Source organism: Lissotriton helveticus, chromosome 7, assembly GCF_964261635.1.
Source record: "Lissotriton helveticus chromosome 7, aLisHel1.1, whole genome shotgun sequence".
Taxonomy (NCBI): Eukaryota; Metazoa; Chordata; class Amphibia; order Caudata; family Salamandridae; genus Lissotriton; species Lissotriton helveticus.
Genome location: NC_136068.1, coordinates 420,734,974 through 420,753,055, shown reverse-complemented (window position 1 = coordinate 420,753,055; position 18,082 = coordinate 420,734,974). Strand labels below are relative to the sequence as shown.

Genomic DNA, 18,082 nt, shown 5'->3' with positions numbered 1-18,082 from the left:
CTGTTATCAGTCCCCCGGTTCCGCAGGAAAAAATGGGGGGGGTCGAAGTTTGCGACCCTTGCTCCAGTCTTATGGAACTCCTTGCCCCTTGAGCTCAGATCCCTAACGCTTTACCCCCAGTTCCGAAAGAAACTTAAAGCTTATTTATTCACCAAATCCTTTAGTTAGATTATTTGTTACGTTGTTCCCCCCTCTGCCATTTCCACTCCGGAGATCTGCATGTCATAGCGCCATGAAACCGCTGGTGAAAGCGCGCTCAACAAATACTTTTAAACTCAAACTCAAACTCAATGCACCGTGTTCCATGCACCATATGGTGCATGGCACACAATCCATGGACATGTAGGAAGTGTTCCTTTTCATGGCGGTTTGTGCTGCGTCCCTTTTCCTGGGCTGCAGAACAAGCCGCACTGAAAAGGAGCACTTTGCGACCGCCAGCCTGGTAGTCGCATCCTAATGCGGCGGTAGGACCACCAACTGCTTGCCGGGTGGTCTCCTCACCCCGGAAATAGTAGACTGCTAGAGTAGTCACCCCTTGAGTTTTAAAACTTAGGGTTCATTTTAGATTCACACCCGAGCTTCATTAATCACCCAAGGTGTGCTACATATGGAAGGAAAGTTGTGGACTTTTCATTGAAAGTTCCAGTTATGCCTCAGCCCAGTGGTTTCTCGAACCTCTATGATCTCACAGCATCCGGTGACCCTCAGTCTCTTGATGTCCTTCATCCTCACGTATGTTAAATTTGCTTATGACACTGATTTCTGCTATACATTTCAGTGCTGCACTCTGAAACGTTGTTTTGGAGCTCTGAATATGCACACTACAAGCTACCTGATTCCATGCTGAGTAAAGAGCCTTCCTGTTATGACTGAAGCATGCTGGAGTGTCCCTGCTTTCTGTGCTTGTAGATTACCAACTAGCATGAGGACGAGGTTGATGTTTTTTTTTTTCTTGTTCACTACATAATTGGGGAGAACATACCTGGGAATAGTTAGATTGAAGCATAGGTCCACGATCTCTAGTGCCACGCAACCATATACTCCATTGGCTGAAGGTCAGTTGCACCTTCCTTCAAGTGGGTGGCACTTTCGTAATGGGCATTATTTGGACTGTCTGTGACTCTTGTCCCTGTAAAATTGTCCTGCTCACCCCATCCATCTAGTCCTTCCCCCAGACAACTGTGGTTTGATTCTCATATGGATATCTGTGTCTCTAGAGAGTGATTATGTAATGCATTCCCTGCTTGGCAAACGCCTACTAGCTATGTTCTATGGGTAAGTTGACATCTCTTGCTTTGCTGGCCGCCAGAAGCAGTAACTGTAATTGGCAGGGTCTCAAGACTTTGTAAGTCTGACATTCTGGTGTAATTGATTACGGTAATTCATTATTTTTTTAAGAGTGGCCTTTTGTTTGAAATGTAACCTGTTCACTTGTGATGTTGACCTCGGCTGAAGATGGGAACAAAGACACAACCACATGTAGTTTTTTGAACAATCACTGTGATTCCAGTCTATGGGCATGCAGGGCTGTTGTTTTTGTGAATTTTCTTGTAAGCAAGAACTATCCTAGAGCTGTTGATGCTGAACTGAAGTCTTCCACTTGAAAAGTGGAAATAGTGATGTAAGTGAAAATCCTGCACTCGGTTAACAAGGGGTCTGAAAATGAAAGAATTCTAGTTTCTGTTACTGTACAATTGCAAAAACGTCATTTTGCCTGAAATGTACCACTGCCCTGATTAGGCACCAAGGTTTTGTCAGCATTGCGTATAACTGGAGGACACTTTACAAGATGGCTGACTGATTTAGGCACAGATCATATAGGCGGACCCATTCAGCCTCCTGGCAATTCTGTATACTAGACGTAGCCTGGGACTTCCTTTAATAATGACTTCTCTCATAATGTTAGTACAGTTTCAGTTAACCTTTATTCAACCATGATTAGGTCATACAAGTGTACACATTGCAACAACAACAAAAAAGAAAGAAAAGTGCAAATCATATATTACAAAATCAGTAATAACATAATGTTAAAAAAGATTAACTCAAAAGAAAAAAAGACATAATTCATAATTATCAGGAGCCACAACTGTATACAAAACCCAAATACTTCCTCACTCTTCAAGCATAACAATTGAAGCATATAACACAATGACAAATACATTCGGACGACAGACACTGTAACAGCTTAAAATTCTGAGACACTCAGCTACAAATAAAAGTTCTCATCCATCCTCTGCCTGTCCGCAGTCCAGGCCCCACAGCCTCTTGTTGTTCTCCTCGAGGCCATTATGTTCGAACCCGAGATACAGCTCTGCCAGTGACAGGCCGAGGTGCAGCGAGCCCACGGAGGGGCTGCACTCATGGCAGCCCAGCAGAACTACTCCTAACTTGCCGTGTGATCTCCTGCGCTTTCTGCGCGCAGAGATGTATTCGCCACGGCAGGTACTGCGAGGGAAACCAGCACTTCCATCAGCTAACAAGGCAAAATTTAATAAAAAGAACAACAGGTGGGACTGTATGTGGAATCCACACGGCGGCCTGGAAAATGGCAAGAGACTGATTGACGCGGAGCGACCTGGGTCTGTTGTGTCCAGCAGGCGTCCGGTGACTGGACAGCTGCTCCAGTGGGGAGGCATCAGCACCAGCCCCTGTGCCTCAGTCCTCGTGAGGCAAGGGTTCATAGTGGTGACACCTGGAGGGCCGTTCAGAGCCCTCATTGGAGAGAATCGTCTGAGCCCAACGGGACCCTGCAGCAGCTGTTGGGAACTTTGGAAAAAGGCAGGGCCGGCATTGGACACACCAAAGGTATGGCAGTCGTGCCGGCCCCTGACGACCCTAGAGGCGGGCCTTTCGCGCGCAGTAGTGACGCAACAGGCGCGCCTCAATTGCGATTGTTCGTGGGTCCCGAGCGTGACCTGGAAGTGATTAGAATCACGTGGAGAAGCGTGGCTCAGTGGTTAGAGGCGGCAGACCCGGAAGCTGAGATCGGCCGTGGACCAGGGTTCGTTCCCTGCCTCGGCGGGTCTCGGGCTCAAAATTCCACGGACTCGACAATTCTCGCTCCGGTGCCTACTCGACTCACGGGGTCACACTCTGCGACTCTGGGCAATAGCTTGCTTAATCTCCACTACGGCCCCTCGCGGCGGGATGCCTGGCTTTCACCTTGTGGATTTCCTGCCGGGGAATACCAGGACGGGTTCCCTAAGCAAGCGCCTTGATACCTTCGGGTGATACGTGCGCTATATAAGTCGCAATACATTTACATTTACTTCCGGGTCACGCGTGTGGACAACGCCAGGCCGGTTAGAAGCGGCCTGGCTGTAGAGGTTCCATAAAAGGCTGGGGAGCAGAGGAATCGTCCTCTTTGCGCCCCCAGCCTGCCAGACCAGCCTTGCTAGGAGGCTGTAATTCTATTTCCTTTTCTTGTTTCAGGTCTGCCTCGTGGTCTTTGGAAGGTCTTTTCGTGACGCCGGTATTATTCTGTCAGACGGGACGGCCTCGCGGCAAGGTGCTTTTTATTTTCCAGATCGGAAAAGCGGTTTGGACGAGGAAAAGGAATTAGCAGGCAAGCAGCGGACGTTTGGAGGTACCGGGGAGCGCTCGACAGGCGGATCATCCAGGTGGCGTGCGTCACAGTGGGTTCAGCGGTTCCGGTTATTGGAAGTGTGAACAGCACTTCTGTAAGGTACCCAGGGTCCCGCCCAGGGAGAGCTCACCGTGCTGCGGGCTTCAGCGAGGTTCCGCTGTGTGTCCTGGTACAGCAGAGGCACAAATAACCTTTCTCTAAGCACATCGCGCTGCGTTTTGTTGCGGCAGCGGGGGTAAACTGAGCGCTCTCACTGGGGGTACCGCTGCATCAATAGCGCGCTTTATTAGTTGTGGTAGAGTGCGTGAAAAGTAAACGCGTAAATCAGGTCTGACTCAGTCAGGGGTTTTCTGTTTGCACTGTGTAAGCGCGTGTAAGCGCGAGGGGCACTGTGAGACTCGAACACTTGGAGTTAAGCGTGCAATTTCATGCTGTTTTCGGCTGCATCTATTAGAATCGCACGACTGAAAGTTATCACGCTGTGTGTGTATACATAGTATACAGTGTGTTTAAAGAGTGGGCAGCGAAAGTAGTGCTGGCGGGGGGCTGCAAATTGTACACAGTTCATCAGTTTGTAAATACTTGTGCATTAACCCAGCGCCCAGCTGCACAGCACAGCACTCGGCCTGGAGTGATATTAAGCATTGATATCAATGAGTCACACCTGAATAGTACTGCTTTGGGAGTTTAGGCATTTGTGGGCACCGGGCAGTTTGTGAGTCACACCTGGGTTGGGTGTAAACCATTGGGGGGGACTTCCCTTCATCTGTTGTTGTCCTCTGTTACAGTGAACAAGCTTCAAGAGCCCCAACAATCGGGACAAGATCTTAAAAGGTTCATTCTTCGTTGGAGCAGCACACAGGAGGTACCCAAGGGGGCACGGACAGGCCTGTATTCCAGCGCTTTTGGGAGCCACACGGGCTAGAGAATACTCGCCTGACCCACTGGATTAGCTGGTGTGGCGTAGCTCTGGTTGCGTGGGTGCTTACGGACGGTCGTGGACCTCCAGCATTGTAAGGTAAGGACCTGGACAGTGGCCCTGTCATAAAATTGACAGCAATGGGTTAGCATTTAGCTGAAGCCATCCTGTATTTAGAAGGTATCTTATCACCTTTGTAAAAGCAATTTTGTATTTCTGGCAGCCATTTTGTTTGCCATGTGCTCGCCATGTGCTCTGTCCTACCTTTCTGTTAACTGCTCTTGTAATCTGCCTAGAGACAAACTATACTTAGCATCTTCCACCTTCGCACATGCCCAGAAGGGCCTAGCTAGTAGAATGCACCTGCTTCACTAGTATAACTGTCAGGTTATTTTTGCTGCTGTTTGGAGAAGTAACTCTCCTTCCACTTTGTTGAGCAAGTAGATCTTGTATGCTCAACTTAGTCATTTTGCATGCTTACATGAGCCAGGACTGCCCCTTGCATTTAGGCTTACTATGTAACCCTAAGCATATATAAAGCCCCAGTTTTCTGCACTCCTTAGACTGCCTCATTCAGATGCTAAGGCTTCTGTGTGACGTAGTCTCACTCATTTGAGTTTAATAAAGATGCTCTTATATATTTCAGCTTCTGTGCCAATTTCTTCTTTGTTGGTTTAAAAGGGCCAAGTATCAGTGGGACCACTAGGAACCTTTTTTTGATTTCTTCAGACCAGGCCTGAAAGTACTGTGGGGTGTGTTAGGTTGGGCTACTACCCAAGTGACCGTGCTTAAGTGGGTGGCATTGTGTATGCCTTATTTGGTTGGGTAGCTGGCACATTTAAAATAACCCCTGCAGTTCAGTAAAAGCAATGGCCAGTAAGGGGAAGCGTGGCGAGAAGAGTTCTCACATGGAGTATATGATGGAGACAATGATGCGCAAGATGGTGACTATGGATAGGAGATGGAAGAAGGTCTAAAAATTAGGACAGAGCCTTGCTGATCTCAGGGAAAGGGTGGAAGGTCAAGGCGATGTGGTAGATAGGCCTCGGCGAACCATAGTGCCCCCCAAGCCTAGGGGAGAATTAACCCCCCTCCCCAAGTGGGCTAGGCCCAAAAAAGGGGTCGCTAAGGTAAAGAATATACCAGAGGCACCTATGCCAGTCCTCCAGCCCATGGGAGAGGGGGAGGTGCCGGGTCCATCAGGGTTGGTCCTGATGGGGGGTGTTCCTCTGGGTGCCCCGGTCCCAGTTGTTCCGACATGGTGGGTTCCTCAGGGAGGTTTTTCCGTCAGGTGCCCAGGCCCCGGCTGTCCCTGGGGGGGTGGTCCCGGCAGCAAGCAGCAAACTAGTTCCAGGGAGTCCGGCGGGTCTGGACCCAAAGCATGCCCCGGCAGTCACCACCCCGGTTTCACAAGAGTTAGTACCACAGTTAGCCGCAGTCCTTCCATAGTTGGGGAAGGCTGGGATGTTGTCACCATCAATTGAAGCAAAGAGCGTAGGGGGGGATCCTCTGGCAGAAGCAAGAAGGATGGTAGCGCAGTTTGTTGCAACACCTGGGGGCCCGTCAGGAGAGGGGCTGTGTACACCTTCCCTTTCCAATCCAACTGGTAGGGTATCCTCAGTTGAATCCAACAAAGGAATGTCAGTGAACAGCCTGACGAAGGAGAAGTTGATGGAGCCAGCTGAAGCAGCTCCTGTAGGTAAGCAGCTAATATTGCCACTGTTTGGTGTTGGTGAATCCCGCACTGGGAGGGAACATTTAGCAAGACATGTCACACAAGAGGTAAAAGAAAGGGTATGGGCAGAAAGTTATGTTAGCATGTCTCATTGCTTCTTGAAGAAATGGAAAGGGAGGAAGCAAAGAAAAAGAAGGACTGGATGCTCCCTAGAGAATGGGCAAGTGAATTATTGAAATTCAGGATTGAGGAGAATTTGAATAACTGGATTAGAGGTTTCTCAGTATTCATGGCAGTGATGGCTGAACGTTTTCCCAACATACAGGCAGAGATGGCATGTTACCAGAGTCGGATTACTATGGCTCATGACAAGTATGGGGGCATTGGTTGGAAGGAGTATGATAAAGACTTCAGGAAGGCTAAGGCATCTAACCTATCCCTTTCCTGGGACCGCGTTGACACAATCTCGTGGTTAGATCAGTTTGGAGTGGCAGTGCAGTCAAATTACAGGGGCCAGGCATTCCAATCCTTTCAGCCTTTTTGGCCACCCCAAACTACAGGCCCTGCCACTAGTCCGGGTAGCCGGGGAGGATGGTAAGGGACATGTTGGGACTTTAATAGGCAGACATGCACCAGGACTCCAGGCACATGCAAGTTCAAGCATGCATGCTCTATCTGTGCCAACCCATTTCACCCAGAGTCCAAATGTCCCAAGAAATCAAGAGATAAGGGAAGGAGGAAACAGGAGTGAGAGGAGGACACAGCATATGGCACACTCACCCATTAACGTAACTGCCATGACCCCTTGCCTGAACAGGTACCCTTATCATTCCACTGCTAGGATATTGTGAGAAGGTTTCATGTATGGGTTTAGGATCCCTGCACCTGTCTACGTGGGGGCACCTGAATGCAAAAATCAACTTTATTTTAGGACCAATCCAGGCGTGCAGCCACAAAGATTGAAAAGGAACTACGCTTGGGCAGAATAGTTGGGCCATTTGACTGCATCCCTGTACACAATTTTGTCTGCTCCCTGTTGGGGGTGGTTCCCAAAAAAGAGGGTGGGGAGTTCAGGTTGATTCATAATCTGTTGGCACCTAAGAGCAACTCATTTAATGACACTATCAGTGATGAGTTTTGTAGGGTTAAATATGCTTCCTTTGACCAGGCAGTGGAGATGCTTAGGGGCCTGGGCCCTGGTGCCCTGCTGACAAAATCTAATATTGAGTCTGCTTTTCATTTGTTGCCAGTTCACCCATCAGATTTTCACCTTCTGGGTTTTAAGTTTCAGGGCAAATTCTATATGGATATGTGCATGCCCATGGGTTGTTCGGTCTCCTACGCTTACTTTGAGAAATTCAGTTCATTTTTGGAATGGGTTTTTAGACAGGCGACAGGGCATCAGTTTGTCATGCACTATCGGGACGATTTTCTTATCCTGGAGTCAGCGGGCTCCCGGGAGTGTGCGTGGGCACTGTAGGAATTTTGCACACTCATGCAGGCTTTCGGTGTTCCCCTGGCACCAGGAAAGACAGTAGGACCAACAACTACGATAGAATTCCTAGGCATTGAGTTAGATTCAGTCCAAGGGTGTTTCCGGTTACCGGCAGACAAGATTAAGAAATTCAGTACAGCATTGCAGGAATGCCGGCAAAAGATAAGGTGACCTTGCATCAGTTAGAATAGACGGTAGGGCAATGGAATTTTGCTCTGAGAGTCATTCCGATGGGATGACCATTTTCCCGCTCCATCTCTCAGGCCATGGCTGGTCTAAAAAAAAAAACACCACCACACCAGGCTGTCGGCTGAGGTTAGGCAGGACATGTGGATTTGGATGGCATTCCTGCAGGATTTCAACGGCAGGGTAGTTTGTCCTGGTTCACCCACTACTTCTGCGGAGTTAGGTTTATGGACTGACTCTGCGGGTAGTGTGGGATTCGGTGACATACTCCGTAATGAATGGGTGGGTCAGCATTTGCCAGCTTGGTGGGTGGAGATTGGGGTGACAGCTAACATTGGATTTTTGGAACTGTTTCCCATCTGGGTGGCATTAACAGTTTGGCCAGAACGTCTGCGTAATCAATCAGTGGTGTTCTGGTCGGATAACATGACTGAGGTCGAATGCATCAACCAACAGGCAGCACGGTGTAAAATGAGTCTCCGCCTGTTGAAAGAGTGTTGTTATGTATAAAATTGAACATGCAGTTTAAAGCTAAACATGTGCCAGGGTGTAAAGAAGTGACACTTCTTGTAAATTGAGAAAAATAAGATTTATTCTTATAAAGGGATCCCATCCAGTAGGTTACAAAACTCAATGCAGCCAGTCACCTTCAACTCCAAACTCTTCTAATCATAACATTCTAAGTAGGCTGCTGGCACTGATGTAAGAACATTCTAATCTAAAAGGTGTAGCATCAAGATGCCACACATCTCCCTTCTTACAATAAAACAATATATACACAGTAAAACTATTTAATAAAATCTTTCAGATGTGCTGGCTCACGAGTGATCCTTGATGACTTGCGAAGACACAGAGATGGTACACCATGACGCGATGAATCCAAAGATGAATCAGGATTTAAACCAGAAATGTTACCACTGGAAATAAGACCTTTTCTGATGACCACAACTCTGTTGAGATTCCAAATACGATGATCAGCCGTCTTAATTGCGTTTTGGAAGACCTTGATGACCTAAATAGGTTTCATGAACATAGCAGACATCATCCTATTTTTATTACATGGATTTTTTATGAGAACCCAACCTCCCACCTTGACACAAGTTTTTTTAACACTCTTTCTCGCATCAAAAAGTCTTTTCCTATTTTGTATTCTTTGAGCTTCACGTATTTTCCAGTCAATATGATGATTAGTAGAATCCAACCTGGGTTGTAAATCATTAACCCAGGCTGGTGTTACTAATGTGTTGGCTCTTCTAGATCTAAAAAGCTCAAAAGGAGACTTATTGGTCGTGGCATGTGGAGATAACCTATATACTTTAACCTTTTTAAAGATATCGCACCTCCAGTCAGTACCTGAAGATTTAGCCATCCTAACAGTCTCCTTAAGTATCCGGTTGAATCTCTCAACTATGCCATTGGTTTCTGGGTGGTAAAAAGATGACTTCTTGTGCCTAATGCCATGTTTAGAAAGAAATAACTCCATCTCCTTTGAGACAAATTGACAACCATTGTCTGTAAGTATAGTGTCAGGAATACCTTCCCTGTCAAATTTTTTTTCAAGGAAGTTAATAACGTGTTTTGATTCAATTCCACGCGTAATAGCTATCTCAGGCCACCTTGAGTAAAAATCAACTAAGACTAAAACATACCATTCAGATCCTGATGACGATATAGGTCCTAGAATATCCAAGCCCACTTCCTTCCAAGGAGAATCTGGACGATCTCTAATGATCATGGGTTGTGTTTTGGGCTTGGCCACTCTGTCACTTAGAGCACAATGAACACAATCCCTAACTGTCCTTTCTACTTCTAAATCCATCCCTGGCCACCAATAGGAAGATCTTAAAGTTTCTTTAGTCTTAGAAATGCCCATGTGACCAATGTGAGCTAAAGAAATAAGTTCATTTCTTATGGACTGTGGTGGAACCAACCTTGTACCTCTCATTAATAAACCATCATGTTCCGCCAACTGATCTTTGACATGCCAGAACTTCTCTAACATTTCATCACCTTTTCTTCTACACCTCCAACCTGTATTAATTCGTTTTAAGACCTCAACAAGAACTGCATCAACTTCTAAAGCTTAGTCCCATTTTTCTCTGTCAATAATACTATCTTGTATGGAACACACCAACTCATCTTCATCATCTAAGTCATCTTTCTCATTAGACTCTCCAGATGGAACAAGGCGAGACAACGCGTCAGCAACCTTATTTTCTACCCCAGGAAGATACTTAACTTCAAAATCATAATCTTGCAATCCAACAACCCACTTAGTGATTCTACTAGATATAGCATCTATACCTTTCTTCATTAGAATTTCACATAAAGGTTTATGGTCTGTCCTTATTTCAAAAGAAGTTCCCCACAATAAATTCTTTAATTTTTTGACAGACCAATACACTGCTAATGCCTCCCTGTCAACAACAGAGTATCTACATTCTGCACCTCTTATACTCCTTGACAAAAATAAAATCACTACTTCTACCCCTTCACATTTTTGGACCAAAACAGCACCCAGACCTCTTAAACTGGCATCAGTAATTAAAATAGACTTCTGAGCTTTAAAAACAAAAATTCTTGTTCACACTTGTCACTCCAAACAAAATTACATCCTTTCTTGAGTAAATGTCTCATGTTAACACAAAGAGAAGCAAAACCTTTTATAAACTTGCTATAGTACTCTGCCATTCCTAAAAAAATCATTAATTCTTCCTTGCTGGTTGGTGAAGACATTTTAGAAATGGTAGAAACTAAACTCTCTTTCGGCTGAATACCTCCCTCCGAGATGGTATGCCCTAAATATTCAATGGAATCTTTCCTAAATTTACATTTCTTAATTTTTACAGTAAGACCAGCAACACATAATGCTTCTAAAACTTTCATAAGTCTCAGATCATGTTCTTTGTTATCAGAGCCAAAAATCTGGATATCATCTTGATATATCTTGACACCTTTTATGTCTTTAAGTACATTCTCCAATGCTCGCTGAAAAACTGAGGCAGCAGAGACTAGCCCAAAGGGAAGCCTCACAAAACGGAAAGTGCCAAAGGGGGTGATAAATGCTGTCAAATCTTTTGACTTCTCATCAAGACTAATCTGGTGGTAGGCAAATCTCAAATCCACAGTGCTAAAAACTTTAGCACCTTTCAAGAGAATCAACATATCAGAGATCTTTGGCAAAGGGTAATGATCACTAACCACATTTTTTATTTAATTCTCTCAAATCTACACAGAGGCGTAAAGAACCGTCCGACTTCTTCGCTGCGACAATGGGGGCGACCCATTCGGTCCCCTCAACAACCTCTATGATGCCTTCTCTAACAAGTTTCTCTAACTCCGCTTTCACCTGATCTCTGACAGCAATGGGTACATTTCGCACCTTACAACACACAGGAACAGCGTTATCTCTTAACTTAATATGATGTATATAGTTTCTTAGACATCCTAATTTTTGTGAAAAGACACTAGGGAATTTTTTTCTCTAGACCACGACTAAATTCCAGATCATCAATTGTAACAGCTTGGAGATCTTGACTAAAAGGCTCTTTCAAAATGATTGGAGGTGACGAATTTGGGTCTAACATAACTCCAAGATCTCTTTGTGCAAACCAACTTATAATGCTGTCACCTTCTTGGGACACGTAGACTTTAGTCGTGGTCAACCTTTCTTTGTAATTGATGAGTCCCATAAAATAGCCAAGCAGCTTGATGGGCTTATTACCATATGCCAAAGGTTTGATATCAGGGTGAAATAAACTTGTCTTGTCTCTTAAATTTTTTAAATAAAAATCCCTTGCAACTATAGTTATTTTGGCTCCAGAATCAAACAAGACTTTGGTTTGATGTCCATCAACATAGATGTCATCAGAAGGACAATTTTTGCTATTTTGACTGCTTATAACTTGTACCGAAATCTGACCACAGTCAACTTCCTCAATATCATCTGTTAGCTCATCAAAATCATAATAGATTTCATTCACTTTACTTTTATAATCTTTTCCTTTACACATATGAGATACATGACCTGTCTTTTTACATTTACTACAGGTCATTCTCCAATCTGGACACTGCCTATCATTGGCGAAATGTCCCATTTTGCCACATCTAAAGCATTTGACTTGAGAAAAGTTGAATTTACCCTGAGATTTTCTAGTAGATATACTGTTGGACACATTTTCTCCTTTATTTACTTTCTGAGAAGTATCAACTTTGTAATTTAACGTTACAGTCTGGACTATATCTTTACCTTTTGTTTCCCCATTCTTTTTAATTACTTCTACACATTTGATGGAATGTTCAATTCTCTTGGCTATTGTGATGACATCATCTAAACACGGCTCAGCTTTCTGCCACAGCTCATCCCTAACTTTCTCACTAATACAACCTAACATAAATTGATCTCTTATACGCTCATCAACCAATGCTCCAAATTTACAACTCGAAGCAAGTTTCCTGAGAGCTGTAATATAATTTTCAATACTCTCTTCCTCTTGTTGAGCTCTGCGACCAAAATGATACCTTTCTAGGATGGTACTGACTTTTGGCAAATAATGTTTGTCTAGTTTGGCCATGCAAATTTCATATTCATTGAGAGAGCTATCATCAAGTTCTGGAAGATGGTCAAATACGTCCTGTCCTTCAGAACCCAGACAGTGTAATAATAGGGCTGTTTTCCTCTCTGCACTAAGACTGGAACCACAAACCCCTGCATATCGCTCAAACACCTTACGCCATTTTTGCCATCTAATCGGAGGGTCTCCAGGAGAAGATAGGAAAAATGGTGGTGAGGTGACATTTTGCATGTTGAAAAGAGAAGAAATTAACAATAGATATATTCTCAAAACTATTCAGCATAAACCTGCTTTTAATGATATATTAAAGAAAAACAATCATACATTTGAAATTAATTTTTTTAATATGGGTGAAATTAAAACTCACAATTTCCTGTTTAAAATCACCTTTGCACCAAATGACAAAACACTTTGAATCTGAGTTATAACAACAAATTCCCATTTAGTAGTCAACGAATTCCCATTTAGTAGTCAACAGTGTAGTTTTTTTTTGATATTGCAGAAAAACAGAAATAATTGTAATATTGAAAATTTCAAAAAGTATTCAAGTCAAATGTCAGATATTTTGCTGAATAAATAAATAGATATGAATAAATATTGCGTGAAAAGAACCTGATGACAGTGTGCGTGTCACTGAAATGATAGTAACACGCAAGAGAGTCCAGCACACGGCGAAATTGTGAAGAAAGTGTGCGTGTCACTGAAGTATAGAAATTCATTAATGCAGGATTGAGAAATTTGACATTAGTGTGCGTGTCACTGAAACGGCACGCTGAATTGGTATTAAAACGATGAATTTGACAAAAGTGTGCGTTTCACTAAAATGGCACGCTTAAAACTTCAAATCTGTACAAACATGGCTGCCATCACGTTGAGCGTGATGACGTAGACGCGCACATTGTCAGCCTCCGTGAAGAAATGGAGATGCAGACGTCTCGCGTTTGAAGCTCCGCAGATGGTGAGTGAAGCAACGCGTGCAGAATGGAGAACGCGTGCTCGGACGTTGCCGCTTGTGCGGATTGAAAGATGCAGTGTCCGTTGTTTGAATAAACAACACGGCAAGGCGTCAAAACTCGTGAGTCGAAAATAAGTCTGAAAACAAGTTTTGGTCACAGGACCTGGTCAAAGTGACGGTAGCAAAGTAAGCACACAAAGGATTATAAGAATGAAAAGCGCTAATTCTTTGCAAAAATAATTTTAAGTCACAGTGACAGTAGTGCTTTAAGCGCAAATGTCATTTTGAAAGGGGTAAAACGAAAACAAAAGCGCTTGTATAATTCCAAATTCAATCAAAGTAGAAAACTGCAGTTGTAAGAAAAGGTTAAAAGTCAAGTCCAATTTCCAATTTTTTTTTTTAAAGAAATATAACACAGTACCTTGAGAAGTTTTGAAGTGTTCTAATCCAGTGAAGAAAATGCCAAGTTTGTAGTCTTGTAATGTAGCAAATCAAAAGAAACTTGAATTCTCCTTCTTTTTTAAAAAAAAAATTAGTTTCGTAGATGTTGAGATCCTTTCTTCAATTTCATCCCGTCCTCGTCGCCACGTGTAAAGATGTGACACTTCTTGTAAATTGAGAAAAGTAAGATTTATTCTTATAAAAGGATCCCATCCAGTAGGTTACAAAACTCAATGCAGCCAGTCAGCTTCAACTCCAAACTCTTTCTAATCATAACATTCTAAGTAGGCTGCTGGCACTGATGTAAGAATATTCTAATCTAAAAGGTGTAGCATCAAGATGCCACACAGGGGTATTGGATTATGCTGCTGACGCACTCTCTCGCTTCAAGATGCAGGTTTTCAAGGGCACACCTCCCCGCTGCAAAAGCGACTCCAACATCCTTCCCAGAAGTTCTTTGGCAGATTGGTGCCCCCAACTACCGAACCTGGTGGCAGCAAGCCTAGCTCCCAGGACCAGGAAAGCTTATGAAGGGGCGTTTTGGGCATATTGTAAATTCTTGGGAAGGGAGTGGGCAGAGAAGTGGCATGATACAGGGGCACTGCTGCGTTACTTTGGGTGCCTTAAACGAAGAGGGGCGCTCAGCGGCAGCAGCCAGGTGGCATGTGGCAGCAATCTTTTATTTGCGCAAACTAGAGACAGGGGAGATCCCACCAACAGCTTCACAGTTAGGAAAGCCTTAAAAGGGTGGCAGCGCATCCAGGGGTCAGCACCAGACACAAGACGTCCAATAGGGGTTGAGTTGCTAACATCTTTACTAGGGGCTCTTGATATTATTTGCAGCACCACAGGGGGAGCTCTGCTTTTCAGAGCTGCCTTTTCATTAGCTTGTTATGGTGCTTTTAGGATAGGGGAATTGGTGGCCCAAAATAAACAGGATGTGCAAGGGGGTCTGCAGTTGGAACATGCAAAGATACTAGGCGACGCCTTATTGATATCCATTAGGAAATCTAAAACTGACCAAGAGGCCCGTGGTGAGGGGGTAATACTGGTAACCCTTGCTGCCCCGTAACACAGTTAGAGGCATTCTTACAGCATAGACCTAGTACAAGGGGGAGTCTTTGTTAATCCATGCTGACGGTACCCCGCTCACAAGGTTTCAGTTTAATAGGGTCATGGATATGGCTACAGAAGGAAGGTTTGGATTCTAGTTGCTTTGGAACCCATTCTTTCAGAATAGGGGCTGCCACTGAGGCGACAGCAAGAGGTTTTCATAGCAGCAATGTGAAAAGGATTGGGAGGTGGTCCTCCAACTGTTATAAACGCTACGTGCGGCTGCACATGTTGTGAGTAGGACATTTGCCTGGTGCTGATGCATGTTCCTTCTCTGCTTACACTTACAGTTTCTCAAGCCTGTCACGCAGGGGGGAAACTGGCGGCGGCACCTCAGCAGCTACTATCAACACAAGGATGTGCACATCCACAGAAATAAGGACCACATGTCGTTTGGATGATTGGCCATTCATATGTGAGACGTTTGAATGCATTTTTCTTTTCAGGGAATTACAAGTCCAGAGCTGAACAGGCTGGTTTTAGGGTGTCATTTCATGGAAAAGAGGGTCTCCGCTATAGTCAGTTCAGGGGTTTTGTAATGGACCTGTTGAGCAAGGGGGGGCTCTACCTAGTATCATTATCTTGCACCTGGGAGGGAATGATCTGGTAAATCTGGGTAGAAGGGTGCTGGTGGAAGCCATAATCACGGAGGTGGGTTGGTTAGCTAAGACATGCCAAGGGTCCACAATAGTATGGTCTGAGATGGTACTCAGATTTCAATGAAGGGGGAGTCTGTGAGGGTACTGAATCACTCAGTAAGGAGGATCAATAATAAGATAGAGAGGTTGTTTAGGTCTCCTCACTTACAGACGATCGCCCACGGGTGTATCGGGGTGAGCCGGTCTTCTTAAAAGACGGTATCCAGTTGTCAAAAGTAGGTAATGAAATACTTCTAGAGAATCTGCTGGCATGGTTAGGGGGTTCCAGAAGCAGGATATAACCTTCTAGCTAGTAAGTTGGGGGGGGAAGATAGTCGGTCAACTATGCTGGCCTGTGGCGGTAAGGTCATGATTGGTGAGCAGTAAATTTAAGGTCCTTAGAGGGCGGCGCCATTCTTGAATGGGGTCGCCCAAGGGGGAGGGACAAGTGGTCTCTCCTAGAACTCCAGGGGCAGTTACAGCCGGCTGGCTGGATTGTTGCGGGGGAGTGGGGAGTTACGCTTTACCTAAGCTGGTTGGCCACCCTGCACGTGCACAATGGTGCCAGTAAAGGGCGCAGAACTGCAAGGGCCCCTTATGGAGATAGTATTCAGGGCGTACGGGGTAACCGGGGGGAGGTACTCTCACGGTGAACGGGCCCTCTGCGCATGCGCACTCCGGTGGCAGGGCGGGCTTAATTTGATAAGGATCTGACACCAGTTATTGATCTTGCCGTAGGCTCATATAGGGATACGTAGAAAGTAACTGCTATTATGATTATTGATGATGATATGTTTAGATTCGGATAGGAATAACTTGTATTAGAGTTATGTTAAGGTTAGCCATCTGACATCTGTACTTAACAATGTAATGAATGTCATTTTTTTTCTGCGTATTTTTGTAAATATTGTAAATATTACGTTTGTTTTAATTTTATGTTAATAAATACGGCCAGGGGTTATCTACGACCCCCTTATCCAAAGAAACACTTGTTACTGATATTATCTGGGTCTTGACAAGGGAGGAGGGGGTATAGGTAGTACCAGGCCATAGAGAAAAGGCGTGGCCGGCATTGGACACGCTGAAAGTATGGCGGTCATGCTGGCCCCTGACAACCCTAGAGGCGGGCCTGTCACGCGTAGTAGTGACGCGACAGGCGTGCCTCAATCGCGATTGGTCGTGGCTCCCGAGCGTGACGCGGAAGTGATTAGAATCACTTACGGGTCACGCATGTGGACAACGCCAGGCCGGTTAGAACCGGCCTGGCTGTAGAGGTTCCATAAAAGGCTGGGGAGCAGAGGAATCATCCTCGTTGCTCCTCGCGCCCCCAGCCTGCCAGACGAGCCTCGCTAGGAGACTGTAATTCTATTTCCCCACCCACCGTCCCCTAAAGCAGAATGTTGGTGGTTTATGCTTTGTTCTGTTTTTTCTGTTATGTCCAGGTGAGGTTTTTTCCTTTTACAGGTCATCTATCGTTGTATTTAGTGCAATTCCTTGGTCAGGCGGTAAGGTCATGATTGGTGAGCAGTAAATTTAAGGTCCTTAGAGGGCGACGCCATTCTTGAATGGGATCGCCCAAGGGGGAGGGACAAGTGGTCTCTCCTAGAACTCCAGGGACAGTTACAGCTGGCTGGCTGGATGGGTGTGGGGGAGTGAGGAGTTACGCTTTACCTAGGCTGGTTGGCCATCCCGCACATGCACAATGGCGCCAGTAAATAGCGCAGAACTGCAAGGGCCCCTTATGGAGATGAAGAACCGGGTTATTTAGAACCCAGCGGTGCCAGGGGACCCACCCGAAGTCTCCGGATTCACCTGTCTCAGAACTACAGAAACGCGGAATCTTCTTGGTGACGTCAAAGCTCAAATTTATTGGCTGCAACCAGTAACAGAGGTCCACGAAGTACAATGATGTATATTCGTAGGAGACTGCTCAATTTTACAAAGCAAGCTATCCCTTTTAGACCAAATATTGTGCTTCAGGCAAACATTCCTTATTTACAGTTGACCTATCCCGTGTGTACACGACAAAAAGCATTGCATGACAAACCCACATTTCATTGTCCAGCCCACCATCAATTACCCGGAAAGGCCCAACACTCTTCATCAGATAAATCGAACGGACCCCTAATAAAAACGGGCACCTCCTCATCGTAAACAGGCCATAAAGAAAGGAGCAGAGACAGGTGTAAGTAAGATAAGACATAGTTGTGTGCAATAAAGGGTTTATGATGTCCTGTGCCTTGATCCTCAATCTTGACCAGCTGCCGAACAAGGAACTGGTTCCACAAGTTTGGCCTCGGGCAATGGAGTCAGCTTGCCCAGGTCACACAGAAGTCAGCTGAAGGTGTACGTGTCCCAAGGACTCGTTCGGCCTTAGTCATCGGCCTATGTGAGGGCAACCACAAAATGGCTGCCGTGCACAATATGGAACACAAGGGTTCAGAACGGAATCACTGATTTCATGGTGATCTTGTCACTCGAACATGACGAAAACACTCGT

General features: G+C 45.1%; 1 protein-coding gene across 5 annotated transcripts in view; it reads left to right on the top strand.

Annotated features, from left to right (window-relative positions):
* The window catches only part of LOC144766801 (uncharacterized), a 1,464,990-nt gene that overhangs the window by 1,282,116 nt on the left and 164,792 nt on the right, over positions 1 to 18,082 (top strand). For 3 of the 5 annotated variants that reach the window (XM_078650529.1, XM_078650531.1, XM_078650532.1), the window contains one exon: positions 15,235 to 15,434. The exons of the other annotated variants lie outside the window; for them this stretch is intronic. In XM_078650529.1, coding sequence (XP_078506655.1) covers positions 15,235 to 15,412 — 178 coding nt within the window. In that variant the 3' untranslated portion in view covers positions 15,413 to 15,434. Of the gene's footprint in view, positions 1 to 15,234; positions 15,435 to 18,082 lie in introns of those variants that run through there. 5 annotated transcript variants of the gene reach the window in all.